Source organism: Gossypium hirsutum, chromosome D10, assembly GCF_007990345.1.
Source record: "Gossypium hirsutum isolate 1008001.06 chromosome D10, Gossypium_hirsutum_v2.1, whole genome shotgun sequence".
Taxonomy (NCBI): Eukaryota; Viridiplantae; Streptophyta; class Magnoliopsida; order Malvales; family Malvaceae; genus Gossypium; species Gossypium hirsutum.
In genome coordinates this window covers 3,335,149-3,355,904 of record NC_053446.1, presented here as the reverse complement: position 1 = coordinate 3,355,904, position 20,756 = coordinate 3,335,149, and the positions used below count along the sequence as shown (strand labels likewise).

The 20,756-nt window shown below is 35.6% G+C and overlaps 4 protein-coding genes across 4 annotated transcripts; all 4 read right to left on the bottom strand.

Moving 5' to 3' along the window:
* Positions 1 to 668: 668 nt before the first annotated feature.
* Positions 669 to 4,253, bottom strand: LOC121222314 (LRR receptor-like serine/threonine-protein kinase FLS2). Its single transcript, XM_041102823.1, has 4 exons — positions 3,656 to 4,253; positions 3,276 to 3,566; positions 1,193 to 3,173; positions 669 to 1,096 (listed from the first exon to the last, which is right to left on the bottom strand). The coding sequence occupies exons 1-3, from the start codon at positions 4,062 to 4,064 to the stop codon at positions 1,903 to 1,905; spliced, it is 1,971 nt and encodes a 656-aa protein (XP_040958757.1). The 5' UTR covers positions 4,065 to 4,253; the 3' UTR covers positions 669 to 1,096; positions 1,193 to 1,902.
* Positions 741 to 1,894, bottom strand: LOC121222441 (probable LRR receptor-like serine/threonine-protein kinase At3g47570). The gene is made up of 3 exons (XM_041103209.1): positions 1,882 to 1,894; positions 1,193 to 1,840; positions 741 to 1,096 (listed from the first exon to the last, which is right to left on the bottom strand). Exons 1-3 carry the CDS (start codon positions 1,892 to 1,894, stop codon positions 741 to 743), a joined length of 1,017 nt encoding a protein of 338 aa, XP_040959143.1.
* A 9,219-nt stretch (positions 4,254 to 13,472) lies between the features above and the next one.
* Positions 13,473 to 14,291, bottom strand: LOC107911086 (ABC transporter B family member 9-like). The gene is made up of 4 exons (XM_016838977.1): positions 14,196 to 14,291; positions 14,010 to 14,041; positions 13,690 to 13,906; positions 13,473 to 13,613 (listed from the first exon to the last, which is right to left on the bottom strand). Exons 1-4 carry the CDS (start codon positions 14,289 to 14,291, stop codon positions 13,473 to 13,475), a joined length of 486 nt encoding a protein of 161 aa, XP_016694466.1.
* Positions 14,292 to 18,969: 4,678 nt separating this feature from the next.
* On the bottom strand, positions 18,970 to 19,790 carry LOC107913149 (dof zinc finger protein DOF1.5). Its single transcript, XM_016841624.2, has one exon. It carries the CDS (start codon positions 19,646 to 19,648, stop codon positions 19,139 to 19,141), a length of 510 nt encoding a protein of 169 aa, XP_016697113.1. The 5' UTR covers positions 19,649 to 19,790; the 3' UTR covers positions 18,970 to 19,138.
* Positions 19,791 to 20,756: the final 966 nt, after the last annotated feature.

The following is a 20,756-nucleotide window of genomic DNA, read 5'->3' as shown; positions in this document are numbered from 1 at the left end:
AATTATGTTATGGAAATGAAATTTATGTTCATTTTATCACTTCTGTTATAGAATAATATCTTTTTAAACATAAACTACAAACATAACAAGCAGTCCATCTCCAAGCTCACATTACATGAACACTAACAGAATTACATCAAGAACACCAGCATTGATATGTATATTAACCAAGCCACGATCATTCCAGTATAATACATCCTGTTGAAGACAATGGCTTACGTCCTGTGGCAGGTAACACTTGTTTTTGTTGATATTGAATAATGAAACTTGTCTTACTTGTCTTGCTTACTCGGTTGATGACTGACGAACTGGCGTACGTAGACTAAAGGGTACTGATTATCGTGTAAGAAGAAAGTTCAAAGGAAGCACTCTGGTTCCCAACACTGGTTACGGTTCAGACAGGAATACTCGTTAATATCTTTCGAATGGCCTTAAGAAGTTCACATTGCACAATGTTGGAGAGCTTAGGTCTGTTAAATGAGTGATTAATTATTGTCATAGTTGGTCATTAGGTCTGTTAACTTGTGCGTTTAACCACCCTATAATTCGGTTGGTTTACATTGAAATCATGTTACCTGGATTTTTCATAGACAGTCAGAGAATATGTTTGATAGAGTATATTTGACGGATCATGTTAGAATGTGATGGATGAAAAAGTTGGAGCAACATAACGTGCAACAATGATCTTTATTTAACAGCTTTTAGATACTTTGTTCAAGCAGGGGCTGCTCATAACTCATCTACCGTGTTCGGGCATCTTTTAGATACCTTGTTTTGATCTTTTTGAGTTCGGCCACGACATCCACCATGTTTGTCCTTCCGCTTGGTGACTCTGCTGAACAATCTAAGGCCAGTTCTATCACAGACGAAATGCAATTGATTTTAGCAGTATAATGTACCTCCCCTTCCTGGAGTATAGTCGCATCGATTACTTTCGTTACTGAATGAAACAATGACTCCTTTAAGAAATCCTTCAAGCTCATTTCGCTTGTAAACATTTCATCCGTAGGCTTATTTCGTGTCAACATCTCCATAAGTAGTATACCGGAACTGTAGACATCACCTTCAGTAGAAACGATCCCTGATGTCCCATATTCTGTATGAAATCACACCAAAACTCATTCAAAATGATGTTGGAAAATGTATGAAAAGATACCAATGTTCATTTTTAGTTTCAAAAGAAAAGGATCACCTGGTGCCATGTAACCAATGGTTGCCATTGTCATGGTTTGTTTCATGGTTTCTCCTTCTCCTAAGAGCTTGGCAATCCCGAAGTCACTCACATGAGCCACCATGTCTCCATCAAGTAAGACATTTTCAGGCTTCAAATCACAGTGGATCACTGGTGTTTGAAGTCCATGGTGAAGATATTCCAGAGCCGATGCAACATCGATCATTATGTCCAGCCTTTGTAGAATATTTAAAGTGGAAGTACGAGAATACAACCACTTTTCAAGGCTCCCATTCGGCATGAACTCGAGTATCAAAGCTTTGAAATCCTCGTTAGAACAACTGCTAATGATTTTAACGAGATTTCGATGGCGAATAGACTGCATTACTTCACACTCTGAATCAAAACTCCGAAATGCTCCATCTATATGCAGGTTGAAAACTTTTACTGCAACTGTTATGGCATCTGAAAGTGTGCCTTTATAAACTGAGCCAAAATTACCAGCACCGATCAAGGAACTTTCACTGAATCCATCAGTTGCAACTCGGAGCTGATGGTAAGAAATTCTTCTCCATGTTGCCAGAGGCAATGGAGTTTCCCGATTCTGCTTATTTCCTTTCCACTTATGGCGTCTCACAAGGATAATAACAAGTGTCACTAACAATATTGCTGCTATAGCTGGAATGATGCATTTTAGAACAAGAACTGACACCTTTGGTCCATGGTGGGAGCTATCTTTGCATGGTGGCACCTGCAATTGAGGCACACTCAAATAATTCGGCTGATAAGTTTCGAAATGGTCCTCCTGTTGGGATTTGGCCCTCGAGCCTGTTGAAAGAAACGTTCAAGTATTTGAGATGGGAGAGTGCCTCCATGGACTTCGGAATCACTCCGGAAATGTTGTTCCTGGAGAGATCCAAGAATTCCAAGCTAGTTAACTGACCGAACGATTCTGGAATATGGCCTTGTAATGCATTTTCCGCGAATGATAGATAAGTCAAACCATTGAGATCCCCATTGATGGTGCTTGGCTGGTTACCTGACAGCCGATTCCTAGAAATATCCATGCTGATCACAACCTTTAAATTCCCAACATCTAATGGGAGAGGGCCACTGAAAAAATTTGATGACAAATCAACTTGCAACATATTTGAAAGTCTCCACAAGGTTGAGGGAATGTTGGAACTTAGTTTGTTGGAACCTAAGCTCAAATATCTTAAAGAAGTCAAATTATCGAAGCATGCTGGCAATGACCCATCAAGCAGGTTACTATGTAGTGATAGGTCATACAGCATCTTTAGCTCACAAAGGTCATTTGGGATCGATCCCTGGAGTTTATTTCCATATAGACCCAAACCTTCAAGCTGCTGTAATCTTCCAAGTGATGGAATAGGTCCAACCAAATCATTATTCGCAAGGAATAATGCTATCGAACGGCTCAAATTTCCGATTTCCATTGGAATGTTACCCTTTAGTTGGGAACTTTCTGCATAAAAATATTGAAGTGACGCTGAGAGATTACCTATTGAAGCTGGAAGGACACCACCATATGTAGTAGATTCAATGCTTAGATGCCGCAAAATTCTGCAGTTCATCAAAGAAGAGAGAAAACTGTGTTCTGGACCAGAATATTCAAGTGAAAGATTGTTAAATTGGAGGCTGAGCCACTCGAGAAGCCTTAGATTATTACCAAAGGAGCTCGGAAGAAAGCCGGAGAATGAGTTGTGGCCGATTTCTAAGGCTTTGAGTGTTGAAGCATTGGTGATGCAGCTTGGGAGTTTGCCACTGAGTCTATTCTGAGCCAGAGATATCACTGTAAGTTTTGGAAGCTTATACTCGGAGCTTGAAGGGAGATGTCCTGAAAGCTTATTTAACTGTAATGCAATTAACTCTATGGTTGACATATTGAATATCTTTGATGGAATTGAACCGGTCAAGTTGTTTCCCCCCATAGATAAGGTACTAAGATGTTGTAAATTGCCAATCTCCTCTGGTATTTCCCCTGTTATCACCATGAAAACACATGCAAATATTGTTAGCATGTTTTAGTTTGTGGTTGAATAATCCCCAAAACTTAAATGGTATATGGGGAGGATATAGTTACCAGAGAGATGGTTTTTTCCAAGATCTATGAATTGGAGGAAAGTGCAGTTACCAATACTTTTTGGAACACTTCCTGTGAGTTCATTTCTATAAAAATCAATCCTCTCAAGTGATGTAAGATGAAGGCATATGTCCCACGGGAGGCTACCAGATAGACTATTGTTTGGAAGGTTAATAGTCTTCAAAGTTGAAATGTTGAAGAGAACCGGTGGAACGGGACCAGTGAGCCCTATTTCTCCGATGTCCAGCACCTCCAAATTCAGAATATTGCCTACCTCCCATGGGATTCCACCTGCAAGGGATTAGATGAAGTCAACAGTGAAAGAACAAGATAACAATTGTAATGTAAAAAAAAACGACAATATGATAAAATAAGTTTACCTTTCAATTCATTATCTCCTAAGTATAGTTCCTTGAGACCGGTTAAGTTTCCGATGCTACGTGGGATCTGTCCCGAGAATCTGTTTATGGAGAAATCTAGATTCTGAAGCTTGCGGCATCCACCTAAGCCCAAAGGAATTTCACCATTTAACTGGTTCTGGGCCAAGTAAAGAGCTTCAAGTCTTGACTGATTACTACATATGTCAATTGGTAGAGTACCGGAAAGGTTATTTCTTCCAAGGAGAATATATCTCAACGAAGATATGTCGAAGATGCTTGCAGGAATATGACCTGTGAGGCTTGCATTTCTACCATCAAATATCTGCAGATTACTAAGATTACCGATTTCCCTTGGTATTTCACCTGCAAAAAAGGCATTCATTCGATAAAATTGAAACACCGAAAACATGCTTCATCCTGTTTTGATTTATAAATGATGAAAGCTTTGTTGGATAAAATGGCAGCAACAACCAAACAATGAAACACTAAGAGCATAAGCTCTTCAAACAGCAAGCAGAAAAACACAAAGCATCAAGAGCATAAGCTCTCGGTTAACAAGCAAAAGGAAAAAAAATATGTTTGATTGAAACCGAATGATAATACCATTTCATTTCATTTCAAAATATAGAGTTACAAAAGTGGAATGTTTACCTAACAATTCCACTAAATTTGGCAACTTGCCAATTAATAATTAAAAAGATGAAAGCATATTAGCTATTATTATGAAAGCATATTAGCTATCATTATGTTGTTTCAATTATAGCTATCATTATGAAACCAAGTTGCACACCAACTTGTTTCAATTACAAAAGATTACAAATATTAAAAATAAACAAAATAAACAAAATAAACAAAATGCACCAAGTTGCTCCTTTGTTGCTTTACAGTCCATGTTCAACACTCCTCCTTGGACTGTAGGCAACAAACACCAATTGATTTCCTTAGAAATTCAAACCTGATTGTGGCAAGAGGCTTTGTCAAAATGTCAGCCAATTGATCTTGTGAGCTGCAATGTATTAGACTCACTTCTTTGGATTGGACAACTTCTCGAACAAAGTAAAACTTGAGCTTAAAATGTTTGGTTTTGCCATGAAAACAGGATTTTAGAGATGGCAACTGCTGACTGGTTATCCACCAAAATTTCAGTAGGCTCGAGCTGTTCTTCATTCAAATCACATAGCAACTTCCTAAGCCAAATGGCTTGATTCACTGCTGCAGCTGCTGCTATGTATTCGGCTTCAGCAGTAGACTGAGCAACAGTTTGTTGCTTCTTTGAACTCCAACTGAAAACTCCCGAACCAAGTGTAAAGAAGTAGCCTGAAGTACTTCTCATATCATCAACTGATCCACCCCAGTCACTATCTGAGTAGCCAGTTAATTTCAGCTCACTTCCTTTCTTGAACATTACACCAAACTTCAAAGTACCTTTGACATACCTGAGTATTCTCTTTGCTGCTTTCAAATGAGTTGTATTGCAGCTGTGCATGAATCTAGACAGTAGACTAACTGAATGCATAAGGTCAGGTCTGGTTGCTGTCAAGTAAAGTAAACATCCAATCAGGCTTCTATACTCCTTTTCATCTACCTTTTCTTCATTTCCAAAGCTGCTTAGTTTCTCTCCCACAGCTAATGGTGTGCTCACTGGTTTGCTGTTTTCCATATGAAACTTAGTGAGAATTTTCAAGGCAAATGCATGCTGGCTGATAAAAATGCCTTGATCAGACTGGTCTACTTCCATACCAAGGAAGTAAGTCATGATTCCCAAGTCTGTCATGTCAAACATGTCTTGCATATTCTTCTTGAACTCCTGAATCAAATCGACCCTGCTTCCAGTCACTAATAGATCATCTACATATATTGAGACAATCAGCAAAGTCTCATCTTTGGACTTCTTTATAAACAAAGTTGGCTCACTCAAACTTTTCTCGAAATTGAGCTTAGACAGGTAAGCATCTATCCTGTCATACCAGGCTCGAGGAGCCTGTTTTAGTCCATAGAGTGCCTTCTTCAGCTTGTAAACCTTGTCCTCCTTTCCTTGGACTTTAAATCCATCAGGCTGTTCAACATAAATCTCCTCTTTAAGGAAGCCATTCAGGAAAGCTGACTTGACATCAAGCTGATGGACCTTCCACTGTTTCTGTGCAGCCAAAGCAAACAGGAGCTTTATGGTGTCCAGCCTTGCTACTGGAGCAAATGTCTCCTCAAAATCAATGCCAAACTGTTGATTGTACCCTTTCACCACAAGCCTTGCCTTGTGCTTGTTCAAAGAGCCATCAGCATTGAATTTGGTCCTGAAAACCCATTTGACACCTATGACCTTCTTCTGATCAGGTCTGTCTACCAGATCCCAAGTGTCATTCTTATGGATCATGTCGATTTCAGCCTCCATAGCCTTCTTCCAGCTCTTGCTTCTTGCAGCTTCTTCATAGCTTGAAGGCTCAACAATGGCCACATTGCATCTTTGGTAAATATCAGCAATAGACTTGGTCCCTCTCACAGGAGTATCATCTACATTGGCATTACTGACTTCATTTTCTGCCAATTCCAGATTGTTGTCAATCTGCTCTTCTTCAAACTGACTTGTGTTAGAGCCATCTAGACTCCAAAACCTTCCTTCATCGAATTTGACATCCCTGCTTACCAAAATCTTCTTGGTTGAAGGATCAAATACTCTGTAGCCCTTCTTGCAGCTACTGTAGCCAACAAATATACCAGGAACTGATCTCTTCTCAAGCTTGGTTCTTCTTTCTGCAGGGACAAGTACAAAACACATGCAACCAAACACTTTTAAATGGGAAACTGTTGGTTTAAGATCATACCATGCTTCAAAAGGAGTTTTATCATTTAAAGCATGTGTTGGCAGCCTATTGAGCAGGTACACTGAGGTGTTGACACCTTCAGCCCAAAAAATGTTTGGAAGCTTGCTTTGAAACAACAAACACCTGGTCATGTTCATCACTGTTCTGTTCTTCCTTTCACATACTCCATTTTGCTGAGGAGTATACACTGTGGTCAATTGATGATGAATCCCAGCCTGCTCACATAGCTTCTGAAATCTTTCAGACAAGTATTCAGAACCATTGTCTGTCCTCAAGGCCTTAATCCTGCAGCCTATTTGATTTTCTGCCAATGCCTTGAACTTTCCAAAAACTTCAAACACTTCTGACTTTTGTTTCATGAAATAAACCCAGCAAAATCTGGTCAGATCATTAATAAACAGTATAAAATACTTACTGCCATTCAGTGAAGGAGTCTTCATTGGTCCACAGACATCTGAGTGCACCAATTCAAGTCTTTCTCGAGCCCTCCATGCTTGGTTTACTGGAAAAGGCAACCTAGCCTGTTTACCAAGCTGACATACTTCACAAACAGACTCGTTTGCATCAACCTTAATCATGTCCTCTGTCAAACTCATCTTGTGAAGCAAATTGAGTGACCTGAAATTGACATGGCCAAATCTTCTATGCCACAGATCAGCATTGTCAACTGAACTTGTATAGGCTCTTCTCTCAAGTTGGCTCACATCCAACATAAAACACCTATCTACCATGGGTGCTGAAACAACTTCTCTACCAAGAATATCATTAATAACACAAGAATCATTCTTGAAAACTAGAGAGTAGCCTTTCTTAACCAGCTGACCTACACTAAGTAGATTTTGATCTATTTCAGGTACATAAAGCACATCTGAAATAACCTTGTTACCTGAACTAGTGTTGATCACAACATCACCTCTGCCTTTAGCTTCAATCAGATTCCCATTGCCTATTCTGACCTTTGAAGCAAAACTCCTGTCAAGATCCTTGAACAGGCTCTCATTTGATGCCATGTGATGTGAGCAGCCACTATCCACAAGCCAACTGCATTTGGATTTGCTTGTGGTTGTAGAACATGAGGCAGTGAAGACATGCTCCTCCTGAACTTGAAGATCTTCAGCAGTCTTGGCTTGTACTGGCAGAGTTTGTGACTTTTCTTGATTTCTACAAATCTTTTCATGATGACCATACTGCTTGCAGCTCTTGCATTGGATGTCTGGTTTGTTCCAGCAATACTTCTCCAAATGGTTAGTCTTCTTGCAGTGAACGCATGGTGGAAACCTCCTTCTACCGACATCTTTCTTTGATCTTTCCCTCTTTTCAAACCAAGGCTTCTTAGCTTTCTGACTTGAGCTGGAGCCTTCTCTGACCTTTGCTTGAAAAGCACCTTCAGGACTTTCCTCCTGCCTACTTGCTCTTCTCTGCTCAAGTGCATAAAGTGAGTTAACCAACTCAGACAAAGAAATGGTTGTGAGATCTCTCGAGTCCTCCAATGAGGAGATTTTTGACTCAAACCTTTCAGGTAATGTGGTAATAACCTTCTCAACAACCCTGCTGTCACTGAAATCTTCTCCAAGGAGTCTAATATTATTGACAGTAGCCATAATCCTATCAGAATATTGCTTGATAGTTTCTGACTCCTTCATCTTCAAATTTTCAAACTCCCTTCTAAGATTAATTACTTGTTGCTGCCTTGTCTTGTCTGATCCCATGAACTCCTCTTTCAGCTTGTCCCAAGCTTGTTTGGGTGAGTCACAGGCCATGATGCGAGTAAAAATTACATCAGACACTCCATTCTGTAGGCAGGCCATGGCTTTATGCTTCTTGGCTCGCTCCTCACCATGTTGCTTGATCTGAGCAATGGTTGGATTTGCTCTCAATGGTAGTGGCTCGACATCATTTTCAACTGCACTCCACAGATCAAGTGCTTGGAGGTAAGTTTTCATTTTAACTATCCAAATGTGGTAGTTTTCTCCAGCAAAAATTGGTGGTGGAGGAGGTGCAAAGCTCATGTTGCTGAAACTGATTTTGCAGAAGCAAAACTGACTTTGTTTTGAAAACTAAAACAAAACCACAAAGGTCCTCAAAGATAGGATGCTCTGATTACCATTTGTTGGATAAAATGGCAGCAACAACCAAACAATGAAACACTAAGAGCATAAGCTCTTCAAACAGCAAGCAGAAAAACACAAAGCATCAAGAGCATAAGCTCTCGGTTAACAAGCAAAAGGAAAAAAAATATGTTGATTGAAACCGAATGATAATACCATTTTCATTTCATTTCAAAATATAGAGTTACAAAAGTGGAATGTTTACCTAACAATTTCCACTAAATTTGGCAACTTGCCAATTAATAATTAAAAAGATGAAAGCATATTAGCTATTATTATGAAAGCATATTAGCTATCATTATGTTGTTTCAATTATAGCTATCATTATGAAACCAAGTTGCACACCAACTTGTTTCAATTACAAAAGATTACAAATATTAAAATAAACAAAATAAACAAAATAAACAAAATGCACCAAGTTGCTCCTTTGTTGCTTTACAGTACATGTTCAACAAGCTTCAATACCACCAATATCTGTATGTGCAACATATATTTCTCTGAGCTTAGTCAAGTTCCCAATATTTCTTGATATACTTCCTGAGAAGTTATTAAACATGAAATCTGCAACTTCCAAGGAGGACACATTGTAGATGGCTGCTGGAATGGGATTCGAGAGCTTGTTGTATCGCAGACGGAGAATCTTCAACTTTGGAAGGTTACCAATCTCATGGGGTAAGCTTCCTTGAAGAAAATTATGGCTGAAATCCATTGTTTCCAAGTTTATCATGCTGAAAAGATACGGGGAGATACTACCTGTAAAGTTGTTGCCATAGAGACTTAGATACTGAAGCTTGGTTAAGTTGCCAAACCATGGAGGGATTCCACCACTAAGCTCATTGTGGCTCAAGTCCATGAGCTCCAAACGTTGCAAGTTCGCCAACTCAGATGGCAAATGGCCATGGAAACTGTTCCCACTCATGTTGAGAACCGATAACAACGAGAGCTTACCCAAGGATGGAAGGATAGTGCCATACAGGTTCATGTTGGGAAGATTCAAGGCCGTGACTCGGCCATTAATGCCGCAAGAAATGCCGGTCCAGTGGCAAACGGAGGTTGCGGAGGACCAGTTGTATGGCCAAACATTTAGAGGATTAGAAGTAATATGGGCTTTGAATTGGAGAAGAACAGATTGATCTTCGTTAAAGCATGTTACTGTCATACATAATAAGGCTGTCAACAAGATCGGAACAGAAAATGATAGTGTGTTGGCCATTATCGCTGGGTTTGATTTATCCCATTGTTATACAAAAAATGGAAGAAAATATAAGAACTCGTAAGGCCAAATTTACATTAGCTGTCGGCACCATTACTTTGCAAGTTGGATCCATTTCTTCAAACTTATTCATTTATTGACATTAAAATAGAATAGAAATGTGGGTTCCCCTTAGAACGCTATTGTGGTTTGTCGAGTTTTGGAGGTGAATTGAATTCGATGTCTTTTTCAATTAAATTTTGAGTTAGAGTTTTATGAATTAAAAATAAATTAAAAAATGTAATTTAATTTTTATTTTAGTGGAAATATTAGACATCAAAATCTTTGTAAAAAAAAAAACTCTATTGATTTTGTCGAGTAAAGTACATCAAAAGTTATTAAACTATTAGTAAGTTTATGTTTTGATCTTTCAACTTTAAAAAATTATAAAATAATTATTAAACTATTTGAAAGTTTTCATTCTAAGTCACGAAACTATTCAAAAGTTTTTATTTAAGTCACTGAATTATCAATGTTTTTTTTTAAAAATTTAACTAGTGAGTTTCAAGTAATGTTTCGACGATTTGTACGGTGGATCAATTCCCATTAGCGAGAAGAAGAATATATGTTAGATTCAAGTCAATCTGATAGTTGCGTTGAAGATCTAAATGTAAAAGTTCTTAACAATCCAATAAAACTTATTTTTATAAACTAATAATTTTTAGTCATTTTTCAATTGAGTTGGTATCCAATTAACTCGTTATACTAACTTAATCAAAAATTTAAATAATAGTATTGTTGATGTTGGGGTTTGGTCGATGGCTGAGTTGGTCTATCCACCCTATACAGCACAAGATGAAGAGTGAGGATATGGCTGTTCAAATTATGGTGAGGATGCTTGGTGCTTCTCTAGTGAGATATGTTTTTCTGCGAAAAAAAGGGAAGAAAAAGATAAAGAGATATATCTAGAGAGAATTTTTAGAACTGTATATAAAGATGTCTTGGTGAGACCAGTGTAATGGTACCTATAATTGGTGTAAGGTGACTATAAAATAGTGTTGATGTGATAAGATAGAGGTTTACGTTATATATATTACGGGCATATATATATATATTTATGCATGTAATAGATGGTGTCCTAACATAAATTAAGATTAAAGTATTGCAAGTGTGAAGTAACATTTTATGTAATTTTTAATATTTTTTTATGTTGAACTTTATAATTTTTATTAATTTTAAAAAGTTATAAAATAGTTATTAAATTATTCAAAAAAATTATTTAAGCCACTGAATTATTAAGTTTTTTTTTAGAGTTCGGCTAGCGAGATTCAAGTTACGGTTCGACGATTGGTACAGTCGATCAATACCCATCGACAATTAAAAAAACATACCATAGATCTAAGTCCATTTGTTGATCAATGTCGGAAATCGAAAAAGAAAATTATTTGGATTTTGGTTCTTAAATTTGTGATGTCTAAAGTTGTTTCATGAAAAAACTAAACAGTAAAAGAGAAAAAAAATGAAAGCTTTCAACCGATGAAGGTGGTGCAAATAATAATTTTAACTGTCCAATAATTTAAATAATATTTTATAATTTTTTTTGAAGTTAATTAGCTTATTTTAGTAACCAAAGTTATTAGCTTATTTTAGTTAGTACTTTGCTGCTTCAAAACTTAATTCTCTAGTTTTACGCTGCTAAATGCATGATAAACAAATAAGGATGAACCCTAAAAGAAATTTTGGATTGCAAATAAATTTGGAATGAAATGAATTAAAATTTAACTCCTATTTACAAACGAATAAATTCAATATTTGGAACCCTAATTCGCTCCTAAACATACTATGGAAGAAGCTCTAAATATTTTGGCGCTTGTTCCTCTTCTCTGATTTAACCACCTCCGTTCCTCCCATGAAAAACACAGCGGCCGTAGCAACGGCGGCTGCTCCCACTGCTGAAATTACTGAACCCCATTTGATCTTACTTATATTACTCTCATCATCATCATCATCATCGTCGTCGTCGTCTTCTTGTTGTACTTGTTCTTGTTCCTCACGTTTCACTTCCTTATCTTCTTCCTTTTTAACCCTACCCATCAATTCCTTGCTCTTCTTGCCTTTTAACTCAACAATGGCGTTCTTCAGTTCCCATAACTCGGTCTCCAACTCAGTCATCTTCACCTCTATCTCACTCACCATCTTCTCCGACCCTTTCATGGCTTTAACCTCTTCCATCATCATCTGCAAATCCGTTAACCCATAACTGCCTCTCTCTAACATTGCTTCCAATAGCTCAATTTCTTTACTCAATTTCTTCTCCTCTTTATCACCATCATCGTTCACATTTACAGCCTCACCAACTACATTCCCTTTCTCCTCGGCAATCTCTTTCTTATTTGGAATTAATTTACTTGGATTCATTTTCTGTCTAGCGGGATCAGTCTTTAACACCTTACCTTTTCCAAATTTCTGGTGTTCTTCAGTTCCAATCCCTAAATCTTTCAATTTATCATTCAATTTCATCGCTTTCAAAACTTCAATCCCTTTTCCTTCCCCAGATTTATCCAACTTATCTCCTTTTAACCCTTTCGCAAGCATTAACATCACGACTTTCCGTTCCAGTTCTTCGATTTCGAGATTCAATTGATTTTCACCTTTGTTAAGTTCTTCAATCCCACGGTTCAAAGACATTAACATCTTGTCGTTATCAACATTGTCAAGGATCAATCGAGGTACCTCGTGCCCTAATCTCCGCCGCAGACGATTCCTATCCGAAAGTCTAGCCTCCACCTCCCTACCAACTCGATCCTCACCGTCGTTCTCCACCGTCCGATGGGCACCCGACGACGAAGAAGAAGAAGATGGCGGCGATGGGACGTTGATCACCACGGAGCTTCCCATTAAAGTAGAAGAGATACCCATTGCTTTAAATTCAAATTCCTTTTGCTTCAAAGATGGATTTTTTGTTTTTTTGATCGATTGAACTGCTTTGTTATACTGAAAATGAACAAAAACCGAATGAAATTGGCTTTAATTTAACGAAGCGAACGAAAGATTTATCCCAGTTGGACGGTTGCGAAAAAGGTGAGAGATTTTGGTTAGGGTATGCGTTGGATAAAAGAGGGAAAATATTTTCGCGCCTTAATTACGGGGTCAATTTTAAATACGTGTCTAAATCTGATTGGATTAGAGTTGTTCATCTTATTATCTTTCGTTGTTTTTCCAGTGTATTAACTACAAATATAGTAGTGATTAAGTTAAAAAAGATAAATATCTTAAGCTTAAGTTAGCTTTGACAATAAAAAAGAGGCTGATAATTTTAGTCATACAATAACACGAATATGACATAAATATACAAATATGACAAGGAATTTGTTAGAATATCTGAATTCCATTGATTTTTCCTATGATCACCCATACTCAACAGGCAAATATTCAATGAAGAGGGATGAAGCAGCTGATAAAGAAGAAGATAAAAACAAGAACAATGGCAGTAACAAGAAAAAGAAGACATCTGCTGACGATCAAAAAGTGCCATTTTACAAGCTCTTTTCATTTGCAGATAGATTGTATATGTTCTTGGTAACAGTAGGAAGTAGGAACCATCGCCGCTATTGCTAATGGCTTAACTCAGCCCTTCATGACGCTCATTTTCGGTCAAACGATCAATTCTTTCTCCGGTGCAGATCAATCCGGTGTCGTTAAAGCAGTCTCAAAGGTTGAAAACACAACCTTCTTTCTTTTGGAGTTATTTTCGTCAAAATGGCTCTTGCTATAGCTATTCGTTTCTTTTGCCCACCTGAAAGTTGAGTTCCATGCTCCCCCACCATGGTGTCAAGCTCCTGTTAGCCATACAGCAATCCCTTAGCATAGTCGCTCGAAAATTTGCGATCGGAAAACAAAATCATGTTATGTTACGTCGGGCAACTTGTCAATGAATTTAGCAGCATTAGCCATCTCAATTGCTGCTCTAATCTCTTCATTAGTGGCATTGTCCTTTCCATATGCAATGTTTTCCCTGATAGTTGTTGCAAAAAATATAGGTTCTTGGCTGACAAGCCCGATTTTCCCCCGTATCCATTGAAGCTGCAACTCTCTTAAATCGACGCCATCGATAAAAACATTGGTTTTTAACCTTCAGGCGGGCAAAAGCAACGAATGGCTATAGCAAGAGTCATTTTGACGAAAATAACTGCAAAAGCAAGAAACAAAGAAAGAAAGAAAGTCGTGTTTTTAACCTTTGAGACTGCTTTAACGACACCGGATTGAACTGCACCGGAGAAAGAATTGATCATTTGACCGAAAATGAGCGTCATGGAGGGATGAGTTAAGCCATTAGCAACAGCGGCAATGGTTCCTAGTCCTACTGTTACCAAGAACATATACAATCTATCTGCAAATTAAAAAAGCTTGTAAAATGGCACTTTTTGATCGTCAGCAGATGTCTTCTTCTTCTTCTTGTTACTGCCATTGTTCTTGTTTTTATCTTCTTCTTTATCAGCTGCTTCATCCCTCTTCATTGATGATCCATCACCAGTATCTAACCTCCCTTTTTTGCTTCTTAAATGATCCCCTCGTACGTATATATATACCAGTTTCCTTTCGATCAAAAAGAAAAGAAAAGAAAAGAGAAAACCAACCCAAATATTTTCTTGGGTTAATTAATTAGTTTGTAAATTGTTAGAACATTTATAAGAAAATTCAAGAAAATAACCATTAAAGAAAGATCGAAAGCCAACTAGAAAAAGAGATAGAAAGAGCAAGAGAGACGTAACGATGTAGTAACAAGTTTAATAAAAGGAAGGAATTTATGGTGGGTACTACGTGAATAAATTTAATTATTCCTTTACAAACTCAATCAGTATTTTTTTTTCCTATGGATCAAACTCTAAAAATATTTATCAACTAAATAGATATTTTTTATTTTAATGTGTGAAAAATATATATTCTTTTTAAATTTTATTAATATTATATTTTTTAATATGCTGTCCATACATTTTTACAATTTCATTTATGTATTTTAAATTTACATAATAATAAATTTAGTCATTAAATTTTTAAACATAATAATCTATAATATATTTATCATGAAGCACATGTAGATTGTCACACAGTTTCCACTCCAATCTAGGGGTGAGCAAAATTCGATTCGACTCGAAAAAATCGAAAAAAATTCGAATTTCGAGTTAAACGAATCGAGTTATTTGAGTTAATCGAGTTATTCGAATCAACTCGAATTTTTTTTCGAATTTCGAGTTCGAATCGAGTTGAGTTTTCGAATTCGAATAACTCGAATAATTCGAATATCAAACTATAATATTTTACAGTTTTACCCTAAACTCACAAACTTTCTTACTTTTCCCTCAAAACTTTTACTCCTTCCCACTTTCTCCCCAAAACTTTTACTCCCCTCCCCTCCCAACCCCCCAATCTACCCAAAATCCATTTCCCACCAAAATTTTACTCTTCCATTCATTTTTTTTAAAAAAATTTTACTCCCAAAAACTTTCAAAACCTTTTATTTTCCCCCAAAATTTTTACTCCCTCCCACTTTTCCCCTAAAACTTTTATTCTCTTCCCATCCCACCTCCCATCTACCCCAAACCCTCCCCCCTCCAATTTTTTTTTTAAATATTTTCCCTCCAAAATTTTACTCCCCCTAATTACTTTCCTTCAAACTTTTATTCTCCATAACTTTTTATTTTCCCCCTAAACTTTTACTTCTCACCCTTTACTCTCAAATAAAAAATCAAAATTATCCAAAAAAAATCACTAAACATAAATAGTAATAATTTTATTTATATATACTATTTATATTATTAAATTAAATTTCACATTTTATATTATTTATATTATTGAATTGTTTAGTCATATTGAATATTTATATTAAAATTGAATTCTTAATTATGCCATAAAATATTCGTGTTAAAATTTTATATTGGTATCAATTTCAAATTTTATTTTTAAAATAAATTTTATTAAAAAAATCATATTTTTATATTTAATATATTTTTTAATTCCAAAATACATAGTGACAAGAATCCGAAGATAATTAAACAACTAAGCAAACAAATAAGCTAACCAGTATATAAAAAATTAATAAATAAATTATGAGGTGATGAAAGTTAATAAAAAAATTTGATTAAGGTGGACAAAATTTATTACACGATGGGTGACAATGGTTACAAGGACCCAAAATTATTTTTTAAAATTTAACTCGAACAAATATATCCGATTCGAATTCCATCTCACTCGACTCGATTCGAGAAAACTTCAAATAAAGTTAGGATGATAAAATGAGATTCGAAAATTCGATTAACTCGAAAATTTTCGATTCGATTCGATTCGATCGAATGCTCACCCCTACTCCAATCTCGTTAAAATTAATGTATTAGTCAACATTTTTATTAAAATAATAACCAACTCTTTATAAAAAGTTAATATCAAATTACCAATAAATATAAATGTTGAAGAATAAATTTTTTTTGGTATTTATTGATTTTGGTCTTTGTTACATCCGATTTCCCCCCTATTTTTGTTAATTACTAGAAACTTGTTATTGACTCTATGGTTCCATCGTGTGCACACATGTTAGCTCCACTTTGGATTTTTCATTTTAAATTTGCATTTAAATAAATATTTTTCACTTGTAAATTTAATCAGAATTTAAAATTTTAATATAAACCGACTTTCATTTGTAAATAGTTTACTTTTGATATAAATAAAATATTTTTTATTTAATTTTTTTAATCTCGATTAAAAAACTATCATATATATTTATTCTTAATTAATACTATACAATAATCTGTCAAAAAAGTATTTTACAATAAAATAAAATAACTCAAGGATTTTTCATGGTTCAACTATGTACATTTTAGGCCTACTTATTTACCTATAAAAAGTTTTACAAAAAATAAATTCTTACCGTAAATCATTCTCCAAAACACGGGAAAATGAGATCTTCTTTTAAGAAAATGTCTTATCCTATTTTATTTCGTAAGACATTTTTCAATCTTTCTTCTTTTCATATCCCAGCATTAGTTTGATGATCTTCTTCAACTTCCATCCTAGCTAAGGAAATTGCTCCAATTTATCTTTACTTCTTCCACTTATCCACACCATTCCAGCTTTGCAATTGCCAAAAAAGAAGAAGAAGAAAAACTATGGAACAACCTCTTCTCTCATGTACCCCATTTCCTACATCCCCTTTATTTTTATTTTCATTTTCATATTTTAGATATTTTCAATGATGATCGTAGCCGAGTAATCTTGCATTAATCTCGGGTTTTAGAAGAGAAAAGAAGTGAAATTGATGAGAACGAGAGGCTAAGCTCGTATCAGTATGTTGGCAAAACAGGGTCGGTGATTCCATCGACTCCATTGGCTGGTACAGATGTTAGCATTGGAGAGATTTGATCAGCCACTTCTTTTTCTACTCCTTACTCCCATCCATTCATGCTCCTTTGATCAGCTCCCTTGAGCCCCTTCTTAATGGTATCTCCAATACAAGCCACTTCTTTTAGTACATGGTTATCTAGTGTTTCAGTTTCTTTGTTAAATGCTTTTATAACTTTTTTGGTTCATAGTTGGGAAGTTTTTTGAGTGGCTTTAAATTGTCAATTTTGGTCTTTTTAATGGATGCAAAAAAATTAATTCCGTAATTAAGTATTGAAATTGAGTTGTGAATGTAGATTTTAAGTTATGAACTCTTACTGTTGACAGGTTCTATTATATGTCTCAGAGCATATCGGTCATCGATGCTGTTGGGGGAGTCTCCCTGCTCTTTTTTTTTTTGTGAACCACAATAAAAGGGCAAAGCCTGAATAACAAATTCGATTAGAGCAACTCGAATCCAGGCCATTCCTGAGACAGTGAACATTCTAGACCATCAAGCCATCACATTGAGTTAAAGTGGTTGATAATTTTAGTCATACAATAACACGAATATGACATAAATATACAAATATAACACTGAATTTGTTAGAACATCCGAATTTGATTGATTTTCCCTATGATCAGCAACACTCAACAAGCAATATAGTCGACCAAAATTCATATCCTAACAAGACTAACATAGTAACATGTTGAAATTACTCTCATAAGCCTTGTATATATTATTAAGGAATTTAATTGAACCGATCTGAAATAAAGAACTAAATACAACATAAATCGAGCTACGAAATGACACCGTGAAAGTGCATGTACTTGAATCTAAATTACTCTAAATTATTGTTCATTGATATCATGTTGTTCCCTTCACATCTTTCTACTAAATCTTTTATATCTATATTAAGGCTTTTAATATTTTCCCTCGCAATTCAAACCAGATAACTAGTGATGATGAATTTGAAAGCAATTAATAAGCTTAATTATATGCTTTTGACTCAATTAATCTTTTTAGCAATCATCACGCCACTTAAGTTAGTTGAGATAGTGATAGTTTTAGTGAGTGGTGGTGTCATTTTCTGGACTTAAGCCTGAGTTTCATCTTTCTCTCTTTTGAGAAACCATTGAAAAATGAGTTCTACTGCTAAATCTGACATGAAATCACTCAAAGTCAAGATGTTCATTACAAACACAACAATTTGGCACTTTAAAAATATCATGATTCAGTCCATAATTAAATGATTCTTCAAGACATATGATGAGCCTGAATTGAATTGAATTTACTACATGAATATATAATTATCTTTTAATTTTTACAAATTTAATCCAGGTTTCCTACATAAATTCCTTCCATTTAAGATCACTATTCCCTTAAGTAAAACTAGAGACCTTTGTTACATCACAATCATACAAGAATATCATCTTCTCAATTTTTTATTAAATAAATCCTCTTTTTAGAATATTAATTTTGAACTACTGATACTCACATGAACCTAATTAACAACACATCACTTTGAATACAAAGGACTTATAAGTAATCCCTAACTAATAACTCAAGAGTTTGTTCTCTAATTTAATAAGTGGATGATGGAAAATGAAAATAAAAATCTTAAAAGAGCTAAAACTAGACCAATTGATCAATTGAGTAATTTAATATCTCAACTAATTTAATTAATTGTTGAAGTGGCAGTAAACTATTGAAAAAAAATACAGATAACGTGGCGTTACTCTTTCGTACAATTTTTTTTCTTAATGTAATTTATTATTGAGTTTGCTACCAAACATATTTATTGTCTTTTACACATTTTTAAGTACCTAACGATATAATTGATATTAGAATACTAATTAATCAAAGGCCAGCTGTATATTTACATTAGTCTACAATCCATACAATATTTTAATCATTGTTGAAACTTTCGCAGGCAAAACAAAAATGAAATGAAAACCTAAAGCAATAATTATGAAATTCTACTATTTAAGATCAATAAAGTTGACCACCTGAGCAACTTATCCGCCTCCGTTTCATCGGAAACACTTGCCGGAAACCACCATTCGATGCAGCTACATGCCACTCATCTAACACAATCCCTTCCAACTCAAACTGTTGTACCAGCCCACTAGACCCATCATCATACAAACACCCTTCCGAGAGCCCACCAAGATCACGACCCTGTGGCTTAACTTTCCGACGACCAGCCCCAACCGGAACGTTCCTAAGTGCCCCACCTGCCGTCCAATACCTCTGACAACCTTTACAGAAATGTCTGGGCTGGTTAACGTTGTAGTTATTGAAGTAACAAAATTTAGTCTCCATGCTCTTGCATCTAGGGCATGGTATGATCTTATCTGGCCTCTTGGAAACCGTTGGATGATGATGATGATTATCTTCTTTGTTTTGCTCTTCTTTTACTACTTGTCTTCCATGCAACGTAATTGTTTTCCCAAATAGCTTGATTCCTTGACCCTCAGCTTCTTGGCCAGCCATAACCATTTAGAGAAAGGAGAGTAGTTTCTTGGGGTTGGGGTGAAAGGGTGTTTTCCAGAGTGGTTTGTATAAATATATGACGAGGAAAAAGTGGGAAAAGTGCTAGGAATTGAAAAGGAAAAAGAAAGGACCATGTGAAGGAAGTACCCGTCAAGGACAAGAACAAAGTAGGTGGCGTGGAAAAGATGATGATCAGCTTTTTGTCCACATCATTACTCCACGTAATCAAATATTCAAGATAAAAAATAAAAAATGGGGGTTGGGGGGGGGGGGAATAAAGAGATTGTTCAAAATATGGGTCCTAATCCTTGGTAGGTTTGCTAACAAAAATGTCAAAAGTGGTGGAGAATTAGAGCATAAAGAGATAAAGTTTTGGTTCTAATGGAAATATACATATAAAATATAGATATGATAAAAAAGCTTAAGCTTTCTGAGTTAGGGTTTGAAAATCTAGAATTTTACTTTTCTTTGTTTTCTTTTGTAAGATTATAATAAATCTAAGAAAAAGAGATTTCTTTTTTCCAAAAGGTAAAAGAAAAGAGTGAATTCCACTACTAGATGCATGAAATGATGGGTACATGCTGATCAATGGTTTCTAGTGAATTCCACTACTAGATGCATGAAATGATGGGTACATGCTGATCAATGGTTTCTTTTTCTTATAAAAGTAAAAAATAAAGCATAAGCACTTGGGTCTTCTCAAGAAATATCCTTTTTCTTTTCTCACTAGGAGCTACTGTGAGGTTTGGTAAGGGTGTATTTTTATTATTTGTCACGACACTCGAACTTAAACCCTTAAGATTTTAGAATTGTCATTTTTACTAACAACATCGAAACATTATTAATAATCTATAAAGTTGGATATAGATAATCATGTATTCAATTGCAAAACTGGTTTTTTGGCTTAAACATGCATCGCATGCTGCATCTTTTTGCAGGCTGCAATGGACGTTGATGATAAATTTGTTGCAAATATTTTCTTTTTCCAAGGGAAAAGTAGTTTTGATATGGGCTTAATCTATTCCTTTTATTTATTAATAAAGGAATCTTATTAAATTAATGCAAAAGTTGCCTCATAATTTCCACACTTTTTCCAATTATATAATGTAGACAA